The sequence below is a fragment of the Leguminivora glycinivorella genome, chromosome 26 (genome assembly GCF_023078275.1).
Source record: "Leguminivora glycinivorella isolate SPB_JAAS2020 chromosome 26, LegGlyc_1.1, whole genome shotgun sequence".
NCBI classification, from domain to species: domain Eukaryota; kingdom Metazoa; phylum Arthropoda; class Insecta; order Lepidoptera; family Tortricidae; genus Leguminivora; species Leguminivora glycinivorella.
In genome coordinates this window covers 3,775,069-3,787,522 of record NC_062996.1, presented here as the reverse complement: position 1 = coordinate 3,787,522, position 12,454 = coordinate 3,775,069, and the positions used below count along the sequence as shown (strand labels likewise).

At 36.5% G+C, this 12,454-nt stretch overlaps 2 protein-coding genes across 3 annotated transcripts; one reads left to right on the top strand and one right to left on the bottom strand.

The window, feature by feature from the left end:
* The first annotated feature begins 58 nt into the window (after positions 1–58).
* Positions 59–2,047, top strand: LOC125239843. Its single transcript, XM_048147564.1, has 2 exons — positions 59–749; positions 1,649–2,047. Exons 1-2 carry the CDS (start codon positions 204–206, stop codon positions 1,802–1,804), a joined length of 702 nt encoding a protein of 233 aa, XP_048003521.1. The 5' UTR covers positions 59–203; the 3' UTR covers positions 1,805–2,047.
* Positions 2,044–10,648, bottom strand: LOC125239842 (RNA-binding protein 45-like). Of its 2 annotated transcripts, none has more exons than XM_048147561.1 (2): positions 10,510–10,648; positions 2,044–4,306 (listed from the first exon to the last, which is right to left on the bottom strand). In XM_048147561.1, exon 2 carries the CDS (start codon positions 4,294–4,296, stop codon positions 2,215–2,217), a length of 2,082 nt encoding a protein of 693 aa, XP_048003518.1. In that variant the 5' UTR covers positions 4,297–4,306; positions 10,510–10,648; the 3' UTR covers positions 2,044–2,214. The 2 variants fall into 2 exon arrangements, with proteins under 2 accessions (XP_048003518.1, XP_048003519.1); XM_048147562.1 differs by lacking the exon at positions 2,044–4,306 and adding an exon at positions 6,495–8,467.
* Between the last annotated feature and the right edge of the window lie 1,806 nt (positions 10,649–12,454).

The following is a 12,454-nucleotide window of genomic DNA, read 5'->3' as shown; positions in this document are numbered from 1 at the left end:
CAAGAAACGACATTTTGAGTTTGACATTTATTTCATTTCCGCTTTCCGTTATGCGGCTTTTATTGGCAATAATGGCAATTTTGTCTTTATGTTTTGAATTGCATTCTTTGAAATTAAATTGAAATAATTATTATAAAGGTAAATTAAAGTTTCTGTAAAAAATACTTTAACCTTGGAACAGTGGAAGTTCGTAGAAACTGAAAATGGATCAAACTCAAACCGGAGCCAGTAAATTTAGAGCTCACCTTCGCACATCAATAAACGTTGACGATATAGCAAATATGACTAAAATTCTTGATCAAGAACTGCTCGATTCTCAAAACACTTTAAACGAAATTTCAAACATATTCTCTTCCATCAACAATTTAAAAAACAGAAATTTATCAGTTCACAACTTGGACAGAGATGCCGTGTCTAAATTTCTCGAAGCCGAGCCTTTAAAACTGGTTACACCAGATTTTGGAGACATTAAATTTGAGGGTGAAGTTGATGAAATTTTGGCGACTATGAAGAAACATGCGGATCATTTAAAAAGCAATTTACCTGTCATTGAATCCCAAACAAATGTTGAAGGAGCAGTTCATAATTCGGAACCTATTGATGTTAGTCAGTACGCTGCTAGTCTGGAGCAACTGAATAAGCGCCTCGCTCATATAAGACAGAACTTGAAGCAAGAGGCAACTACAAAGGATTTGAATATGGAGGAAAAATTGGAAACTTTGAACCAAAATGTTAAGTTATTTAAAGAGGTAATTATTATTTATATTCTAATAGTCAGTAAATACTTCTATTAATCTAATACAAGATTCAATTCTGCTCTTTCATTGCAGACATCAGTTTTTAGTATGCAATCTATTTTATATTAATTAAAGATTAGTGAGACAGAATAATAATTACATAATGTACTTTCGAACCATAAATATAGATATTTGTGTCAGTGGTAAGTTCAAATGTCTGTAGCTTTATATAAAAATTGTTTGACTGGTTATTCATATAAAGATGAAGCAAATGGTCCTACATAATAATAATATATGCTTGGTTAAGACAACAGTATAGTTTTGAAACTGACATTGTATTTACTTACTACTGCTTACTTGGTTGGCGCGATAACTTTTGGCCTCCAACACTAGATCACGCCATTTTGCTCGGTCTTATATCGCGCCAATTTTCGCCGACACCGAGCTCACAAAGGTCTACCTCCACTCTATCTGCCCAACAATATTTTAGGTGTCCAGCAGGACGGCGTCCAATCGGTCTCTCTAAGACTTCGTTTGATAAGACTTATATTGACCGGGATAGAAACCATGATTACCTATTTGATTTTTATTGAGGTCCTGATATTTCAATAATATAAGATAATTATAGTTTGTAATATATTTTAGCTAGGTAGTAGTGTAAAAGCCTCGAACTGTTTGAATGTTGCTGCACGCCTGTTATTGGTGCATAAATATTATGGGTGTCCTCTATTGTCACATTATATTCTTTGAATTGTTTATGTACTGTTGGTGTGTCTTATATAATAAAGTAAAATAAAATTCAACACAGTTGCATGCATCATGATCACGGAACCTCAATAAAAATCAAAAAGTAATCACAGTTTATATCCCGGTCAATATAAGTCTTATAATACAAGACTTATTTATTTCAGATGACAGAAGGAAATGCATTGTTAAGCAAATGTAGTGCAGAAAGTGGATCTAACTTCCAGAATGGACACAACTCAACAAGCCAATATGAGGAAATAGTCAATAAGTTACTGTCAGGGATCAATGATGTTACATATTTAAGGCAAAATGAGGGTTAAAGGAAGTAAGTTAAAATGGTTATTCTAAGAGCTTTGTATTGTACCTTATATGGTTGGCTTAGCACAGGTGAGGTGCAACAACATCAAATCTGAGAGAGATATCCGTCTTTTTCTCGGGGATGGATATTATTTGTATCAAAATCTACCTTTGATACTGTCTCATCCATCCTGTGCTAGACGGTTGGTCTATTACTTTTATATGTATTGCATCAATATGATATTATAATAAAACATATTACAACATTTGATTTATTTATTTGACAACAGCTCTTATTCTTTACAAATAATTACATTAATTACCTTTTTGGTATACTACCATTACTCACAATTTTATTGTTCATGAGTAAAAGTACATGTTTGTCATTAGATTTCGATTTCTTCACCTTTCAAATTTAATAAATCTAGCCATTTTATACATCATCTTTATCTGAATATATTTTCCCTATCATGTATGCCGGCGTATCTCTCAATCTTTTACCTTTCAGGTTTATTGAGTATGGCAGTAATGAAGGATATCGCCTATATATACCTTTGCCTTCAGGTGTCCATGCCGTTGCTAGGCATGTGTCACCCTTTTTTGCAATTACAGACACCCAGGCTATGGACGATAATACTATATCACCACAACACATTTTAGGACCTTCTCCTGTAAACTCTAGAACTTTTCTCTCCATGTTTGGCCAATTATTTAATCTTTCAGTCCCTCCAGATGGTACCGCGAGTAACTCCGTACCCAAAAACGTATTATACACCTCGTCAGCGTCTTCAGTTTTCGTAACAGTGATAGGCAGTTGTTCTGAACAGAAGATTGTAAAGCGACACGGGTTCTCGCAATCTGTGAGGTCCAATTTCGCAAGTCCGGCCACGAAAATAGTGGAACCTTTGTGCAAATAATAAGTCTGCGGTCTTATCAATCTTTTAGGTATGGTGGCCAATAACTCTTCTGTAGTTAGGAGCGAGAGTGCTTGATCTGGGTGTACTACTCCTGGTGTATCATAAAACCATCTGCTGTTGACGAATAATTTGTCTTTCTCGTCTAAAACCATCATCCTTCGCTTTTTATCAGCTATACTTTCTTCTGCGCCGTCTTCGAAGTCCAATGGATCTGAAAACGTTCTACCAATATGGCCGATCAAAGATGGCATCTCGCGTATCGTCTGCTCCTCCAACTGTGCCTTTCTTATCTCCTTTTCTATCTTCATGAGTTTGGACTGCGATCTTAACCGATTCGCTCGCTCATACATTTTCCACCCAGACGGTCTGTTAATAGGGAATTTAAGCAGATTCAAGGTCGTCCCGGGCCATCTGCTAACAGTAGCTCTTTTGATTATATCTACTGCATGAACTTTACAGTAGTCTGATTGTAGTAAAGCATTGAACAGTGAACTTTTCCCAACATTTGTGCATCCAACTAAAAATACGTCGCCTTTATAAAGCCATGTTTTGAACATGGCTGATATTAAATCTTCAACACCGTATCCTGTTTTAGCTGAAATGAGAGACACATACTTTATATTAGCCTCGCCTAGTTTAGTCTTGCTTATTTCTTGCATTAAAGAGTCCTTGATCCTTTGCAAGTAACCTACGCTATCGGCCGGTATTAAATCAACTTTGTTTCCCACTATAATAATCGGACGGTCGGTACCTATAATATCAACAATACCAGGCCATATCGAGCATGGAAAATCGAGCAAGTCTACCATGAGCACCACTAAAGATTTCCTGTGTCTGATAGATTCCAATAATTTTTCGTATTCTTCTGGTTCTACAGTCACGTCTAGTGCAATATTGTATTCTTTAAGAAAATGACAACGCTGGCATTCCAAAGTCTTAAGCTCAGTGTCTTTTCTTTGCTTGAAGATTTCACTTGGTAAGTATCCTGGTATAGCCGGATCATTGCAATGTAGTAAAGCGCCGCAGCCTCCGCATTGAGTCATACTAACCCTCGCGTTAGGATCAGGAGTTCCATAGTTATGGCTCCACTGATTATCTATAGTATCTTCTTCGAGTTGACTATCGTCAAAGTACTCATAATTCGTCATCCATTTATTAACGTCAGCTTTTTCTTCACCATCAATTTCGTTGGATTCTTTTGCAATAGCTTTATCGATTTTTGCAGTATTAGCAAAAGGCAACTGAAAAGCTTTTTCTGGTTCTTCTGTGATTACATTTTCATCGTTCTTCAACAATTGTTCCTCTTTGACAAAATACTTTAAAGCAACAGGCAGGGGCGGTAGACTCTTTTGCTGATATTCTTGATCTTGTTTTTCTTTTGCCTTCTTAACATTCCTTATATAATACCTAAAGTATCCCATTTCTAACTTGTCTTGTTCCAAGTAGGAGTTGAACGTGATTTTGTCTTTATGTTTTTCGAAAAGGCTTTTGAAATCTCTTTCTTGCTTTTCGTCCCCTGTGGATGTTTTGGCGTGGTTGAATCTTCTGAGTAAATGATGTGTTCGACATATTCTTGACAGTATGTGCGTTGGTATCATGTTTTATATCCTGTAATCAAATTATCAAAACATTAGTTATGGTCTGTACTTAAGGGAGGCACTAATTTACTAACAAAAGTATTTGCGTTTCTTTAGGGATCTCATATCCATCACTTGCCAAGTCGCCATATTTTAGAGTACTTTCGGTATCTTATCTACTGTAACAGTAGTAGATGCCGCCTAGATGGTGCAGTCAGCACCAAATATATTGAAAATGTATATAAGCTTCGAAAGAGTTTTACCAAAGAAATAATAAAGTAGCGAAATATTAATAATTACTTTGGCTGTCACCAAGTTAGTTCGTCAGAAGAAACAAGTATCTACCTTCTGACGCAGAATATATAAAAGTACATAGTACAGAAGGCTCACTGTCAGCGAGAAGGTCGTCAAACTCGAGGCCGCCGGAATGTGTGAAAGAAACACGGAGTGAGTCGTCCCTGCTTCTGACGAAAATTCAATAGATGTTGTGTTTGATTTGAAATCTATGTGGTTTACTGTGCAAAATCCTATCCTTGTCCACTCCCATACCAAGTAAGTTTTTTTTTAAGTATTCTGCTTTCTAAAAGTGTTTTCAGAGCTGTTTAACCCTTAAATGCATAGTGATATATATGCATCATGCACTTTTGACTCTATTGACAGTGTGTCAAAATTCAAATTTGAATAAATCTTTGTCAAGGTCATGCATTTAAGGGTTAATTAACTACAGCAATATATGTATATGTATATGAACATAATTAAAACAAGTAAATTAAAGAAGATTTTTTTTATTAACAGAAGACAAAAATGTACAAGATGTATTTAACTTTCAAAGAAACCGAGTATAAGTTGATTAGAATATCGTAGCCAATGAATTGAACGGATCGGTTGTATGAACATATTACTTATATTACTTACAAATCATCCCGAGCAACAAACCTACATGGGATAATCTTTCCCCAGATATTAAGTCGCTCTTTTCACATTTTGCCTCCTACAAATGTACTTATTTAATTATATGTAATATTAAAACTCACATTCAAGGCTTATAAATCTTTAAATCTAATATTAAATAAACTAAACAAAAAGTCTGTCGAGCCAGCCGGTAAAAAAAAAAAAAAAGTGGAATATCTCTACTCGGTTTATTGAATTAAAAAAAATGATATTTGACAGTATAGAAAATGTTTATATAGCTTATGATGAATATCTTTTATCTACTCATCAGGGGCATTTATTGAATTAAAAAACTTTTCATTTAATTTGATATTTGACAGTATAGAAAATGTTTATATGTCCAAGTTCCTTCCTGCTACCTTTACAATGTCAGACCAAGTTAAGTTTTCAGTGATTTTGACAGTCCTGCCTGCCTGTGAAATTCTACAGTACCTAAATGTTAGTGTTTTTTAGAAGTTTGACGTTTAAATTAACTCTTGCTCAATGCCAACGTAGGTTGGTCTAACTGCACTAATAATTGAAGCTACACTGTTTATAATGTAAGAATATTAGTGTGAAAATACACTACACAACATTTTTTTACCTAATTTTAGGTAAATTTATAACATTTGCAAAATAGATTGAATAATTAATTTGGTATAAAAATAAAATTTACTGTATACTATGTTAAGTATGAAATCTTTATCCCTGAAAGTAATTCAGTGAACTTATTACAGGATCGCCACGGCAACATCCCCATCTTTTTCTAACTGTATTTATCAGAAAGGAACGGGTAATCCATCTCACACTACTGTTCCAACGCTCTGCTAAGCCATCAAGGACATCTTATCTCTTAGGGACCGGCCACACTTAAGAGACGCATGCTAAGCCATCAATGGACAAAATTAAAACGCCCCCGGCGGCGCGGCGTTGCATTGGGGCGCGTCTTACGTCTCCTATTCAACAATTTTTTGAATAAATAGCGCCTTAACAATACTAAATTTGCTAGAGTACGAGAGGTATAGTTTCTGTCTTTCTTTCACTTGAATGTTTTTTTTCCCCCTCACTAGCTCGGAAACACGTGTTTTGTCCTTTAATACCAGCGGGTAAAAACGCATTTTATCCACTAGTGGGTAAAGTAATTTGACCTTGAATAAAGTCAAATTAACTGCTTTAAAATGGATAAAAGTAGGTGAATCTAGTAATAATGATGATTTACCACCTGTGGAACTACTGGAAGCTCTGCGTTAAAATACAACTTTGCCCCCTTGTATAACAAATAACTATTCTGGTACCTCTACTATCTATCTAAAGACTGTACTTACCAGTAAAAAACACGAAGAATTTCGTACATTGACCATGACCTCAGGACCAGTCAATTCCTAATTTCCTATTTCTTTCCCTCGCGCGTATTATAAGCGTATTAGAGCTATTGGTTATAGGATGTGGATGTGGCCGTTGTACGAAATTCTTCGTCCTTAGTGTCCAAACTTTAGTAAATACCCATATCATATTTCAGTAAGGATAGGTTGCATCAAACCGTGTAGCCATTAAATGCAAATAAAGAACGTGAATTAAATTTAATAGTATACGATATTAGTTCACTGTCGAAGTGTCGACTGTCAATAAAATTGAGGTTGATGCCACTGGCCCTTAGTCTCTTTATTTTTAATACTCGTCTCTTTGCGGAAGTAACTTCTCATTAATTTATTCAAGTCCCTTTAAAAATAGTATTTAGTCATCGTCTCTCCTTGACCTCTTTCGTCTACCGTCCATTTCATCATCGTCATTTCTCGTCGGTTTCTCATCGGCTTCCAGGACCTTCATTCGAACCCCGTTTACAGTCTTACCGTGGAGACACGCGATCGCGTTATCGGCGGCTCCACTAGACCCATACTTCGCATAGCCATAAGTTTTATTAGCGAATGTCGACACGTCAATAAGGTCTCCGAAACGGCAAAAGATATCTTTTAAGCAAGCGGGTGGAGGCGGGTGAGGGTGGAAAACAAGGAAGCAACGCTTTGCGACCCTAGTGTCACGGTCCAGCATTGGCTGCGGTGGCGGCAAAGAGCTCCAAAAATCATCAAGCTGAGGGCGATCTACACGGGTATCATGTTGATACCCGTGTTCAGTCTCAACTTGCATGGAGGTCGCTTTTTTAATCAACGTCGATGCTTGAGCTATGGCGTCAGCTAGCTGCAAGAGGTTCGGGCTCGGACCACTCCCGTCTAGAGACTTCTTGAAAACGTCGACCATATTAGTCAAATCGTTCGCCACTTTCTTTAACTGGTTCTCCGGTTTCACAGTAAGAATTTCGCCTGAAGGGAATTGGTAGTTGTTTATTTTTTCGACGGCATACGCTGCCGCGGACGGGTTTGAGTACGTGACTAACGCTTTCGAATAGCCGTTGTAAGGGTCGACGGAGTACTGGAACTGTTGCATTCCAGGCACAATGTTGAAGAGCTGCTCGAGAGGCTGCTGAAGGACTTGAGGGCTGCAGGTTGCATTGACCGTGACGTAGCCGTCAGGTGGGGTATTTATCATGGAGCTCACAGAATTTTGGGAGTAAACCGGTTGCGGGTAGGCCTGTTGAGGGTAGAATCCATTGTCGGGTCGCATAGAATCCATAAAATTATCATGACCTTGTCCACTTTTACCACGTTGCAACTCCTCTTTAGGTATCGCGAATATTGCCCGGTACTTGCGATCACACCCTTCATACCCCTTCGCAGCTTCAAGGAACGACTTGTACTGGACATAGGCGATACCTTTACTTTCTTGAGTCGATCTGTCCTTGGGCATCTTGACATGTTCCACACAGCCAAACTCGGAGAAATGGTCTTTTATGTCACTCTCTGATGCTTGTCTCGGTATTTTGATGAACAGGCGCTTATATTTATCCTCGCTGGCTGAGTCAGTGTCGTGTTTTTGATTAGCAACCATGACTTTGAGAGGTTTGGAGTGCTTGTCAACTTTTTTAAGGTGGAGATCTTCAATGGCTGCGGCTGCATTTGAAGTTTTGTAGTATTTTACGTAGGCTACGCCTTTACTCTGTCCGGTGTTTCGGTCTCTAGGTATGTAAAGGTCTTCGATGTCGCCGTGCTTTTCAAATAGAGGTCTGAGGTCGTCCTCATTGAGTTTGCCACAGACGACGAAGACCCTGGAGTAGGGAGGGCTAACTTCCTCGTCCCGGGTAGCCATGTCTGCAGTACTGGAGTCCGGTCAGTTCAGGTCAAACTCAGTTCTCTCAAGCGTCGTCAAACTGAAATAGACAGGTCTGTGAGTCGTCATTGTCGCTGACTATACTTTGTGCATTGGCTATGTGCCTGCCTGGTGCAGGGAGCGGGGAGTTAAAGTCTAATCAACTGTAATGTGAATAGAACAAAGTGAGTATTATTATAAACGTCATATTTTCAGAGAAAACATTCATCAATAATACATTGTCTTGTCTTGTTATTGCAAATGCCATGCAGAGTTAACCTGGTCAGACTCTTAACTTCTCTCGACTCTTAACTCATTCAACCACTGAGTTAATGTAGTATGTCATCTGTCCATATTCTATATTCAATGTCTACTTTCAAAAAATGAAAAAAAAAAATGTCTTACAATAGCGTCAAAGTCTCAGTCACGCACATAGCCAGTACAGTCAGTATATCAGGGTTGTTTGTAATGTGTAATAATAAGTAAAGGATGAAGGCTACTTAGTATTTTTTTCATGAATTAAAAAAAAGAAAAAAAAAACAAAGTATGCATGTATGGTATGAGTTAGAGATGGGCCGAATATTCGGTAAATATTCAGCATATTTGGCAAGTTTCTCAATGTTCGTATTCGGCCGAATAATTAATAATTAATAAACAAAGTAAATAACTAATGAAGATCTTACGTATTCCATTGGATAAGCTCCTATTTTAGTAGCTTTCTAAGGAACTACTAAAAATGCGTCAAAATATAAACACAATTGTTTTGTATAAAAGTAAAAAAAAACGTAGTTTAAGAGTTGAGAAGAGTTCAGAGTTGTTTAAACTAAGTTTTAGTTATCCACTAAATCATAAGAACATAGTTGTAGTATGTATAACCATTATCAATCATTTCTTTTAATCTTAATATTCGCTTTAAAAATATGGCGTAACCGTATATTCGGCCGAATGTTCGGTTCGGTAAGAGCTGAACCAAATGTTCGGCCGAATATTTGTATTCGGCAAAGTCCATATTCGGCCCATCTCTAGTATGAGTCAATATTATATTATAACATTGGCATCAGTTAGCTGGATGACAATGCTTGTCATTAGCTGTTGCCACTTTTGAACAGAAGTCTGAAGTAAACTGATCATGTGTTGTAATTTTCAAAAAAAATCTTCTGGACAAGAAATATGTATGCAATGTTAGAGTTCCATTCTGATCACCATCAGCAATGTATCTGTTCTATTATAACAATTGATGGCAAAGTACCTCCGATAGATAGATAGATTTGATAGATAGAGCTATGAAAACCTAAATAGGAGTTAGGAGTTCATGGTACTTCACCTCCACAATGGTTTACATTTTCAGATGAGTTTTTCAGTGTTGTTCTAAATAAATTAAAAAAAAAAAAAAAAAAAAAAAAAAAAAAAATGAGTAATAGGACTGTGGAATGCCTAGGGTTAAAAATGTAAATAAGATTTGAAAAGACAGGAATGAACAGAACACTAGTCCTGCATGTCTGATTAGTTGTTGTCTGAGATCTGTTGCTACTAGTCAGTTGATATATATATATATTAGGTTCCCAGTCAGTATTCTGGTACAGTTTGTGTATCCTTTATAAAAAGGGACTTTTTAATAGCATTTTTAACAAAATGTGTCATCTGTTGTAAATAAAGTATCCTCCAATTCCATAACCAATGTGTTACCTTGACACATTTAGGTGTTTTAAGCAGTGGGTGCTTTTGAGTAGCCGCTCAATGTCATTCATAGGATTATTAGTCAAGAGAGTTGAGTCAACTCATATTGTCAGTATTGTAGGCCCGCTCAAGAAAACAAAACTCTATAAACTTAGGTATCCTACCGGCATATCAGGCGGTCAGAAGTCAGAACCTTACAACGTAACTATTCATTTAGCATAACATTGACCTTTTGTGTTTTATGATTAATTGAGACAGTTATGAAACCGCTGCTTTCTTATTAGAAATAAAACAACTCGCAATTATTCCTACCACCGTTGAACCGCTATTTGATTAGTGTAAACTAACAAGTCTGATATAATTTTGTGGTTAGATTAATCCGTGTACATAACCAATATGTAATAAGTAAAAATCACTAAACTTTACCTTGTTTCGAAGAACACGCTGTGCTTATACACGAAGAGGATAAATGTAACAATGCTAAAAGTTTTTGAATTCTATTTCAACCACAAAATAAATTACGAAGCGAATAAAATTGATCATAGAATAGAAGCGTAAGCGTTGACTTTACATAGACAAGTTTAGTTTAGTTGACAATGTTTTTTTTTCTAACCATAGACATTTATATCGTAGCTATGAAATAAACGTTTTTCGACGATTTACTTAAGTTCTGCGCTATGTATTGCATAGTGAACCATTGTGGAAGTAAATGGAAACCGAAATCCGACGTAAAATTTCACAAGTAAGTACTTATTTTACCAAAATGTTCATAAACCTCGCTGGCAATAAATTTTCTGCTATTTTGCTTGTAATCTTGGTTAGTTCTTATCATTATATTGTTTTCATTGTCTCAAATTATATCAGGGGCGGCTCACTCCGCGATTCTATCGCCGCGCTACAAGTACATCCTGGCGGCCGCGAGTTCGCGGCCTAATCAGGGGTTGCGCGCGTTCTCACGGAATGCACGTTCGCACTTTCTATTGTTACTTTACGTCGCGAGGTTTTTTTAAGCGATTTCCGCGTGTGGAATGGCTAAATAATACTTAGTTAAATAGACATATTGAATAAAATAAATACCATAAGACATTCTCACTCAGATCTACTACTGATTAAGTCCCACGGAAAAGTTCAATAAGGCTTGTGATGTTGGAACTTGAACAAAAATATATAAATACAGTATATATACTTAGAAAGTACCCAAGACTTGAATATAATAGTATTAATAGTACACAATTTTATGTGAGTATTAATTCGTTTGGATCCATTGGTAACCCTATCACCGGACGCCGCGCACGTGCGGCTCGTTTCTTTGTAAGAATTTTGTAGGTATTTAAAAAGGCGGCATTTCGTGAACATCAAAGCAGTGAGCCTTCTGTACTTGTACTATTATATATTCTGTGATTATATCAAAATTCCCACGAATAGGTTTAGAACGATAAATATGACCTTTAAAGAAAAATAATGCTATGTGTGGTTTTACGACTAGGGTGACCAATCTTTTTTCTTGCATGGTATTTACTCTTATTGAATGGAGCTAAATCTATCAACTTGGTACGGTTTCTATGTTCATAGTTCATATCACAGTATAATAATACCAACTTTATTGTTTATGTCTTTACAATTAACATGAATAATATTAAACTTTTCAGTGTTCCAAAAGATGAAGGAAGGAGGCAGCGTTGGCTGTCGATTGTACCGATAAAAGGAAATGTTTCAGAGCGTTCGACAATTTGCAGATTTGCACTTTAAGCCTGAAGATTATGACACAGAAAGAAATTTTAAAAATCGGTCCAGTAACGACGGAGATATCGTGGCATAAACATTAAATTGAGATACATATATATATATATATATATATATATATATATATATATATATATATATATATATATATATATATACATGCGAAGAGAATTGAAATACGTACGAATTGAGAACCACCTTCCTTGAGATTTGGGGCGGCGCTTAAAAATAAAGATACTGTTTTAAAACGTCCTAGTATTTCATTATTTCCCCATTGACAAATACTTCCCTTATATTTTTGTGGCTATTCCCACTAGTTACCACCAAGTTTTTACCTGTCCTAACTACTGGGATTTTCCCCACATTGTTAATTACCACACCGGGGGTTGATAGCTAATCGTAGCTATAACAGACGTGTGCACCCACGTGTGCACCGGTTTACTGTTTTTTTTTCCGAACGGCATTTTTGTAATAGCTCTTTATCAGCCCTCACTTTGGGACTATCGTAGCACGGCCTCAAAGTCTGTTTGCGTTTTAATTGACTTATTTAGTGTAAGAACTTGGCACAACCGTAAAAACCGATAAAGTAGAGGATCACTTGGACATCCCTACTTAAAACAAAAACATC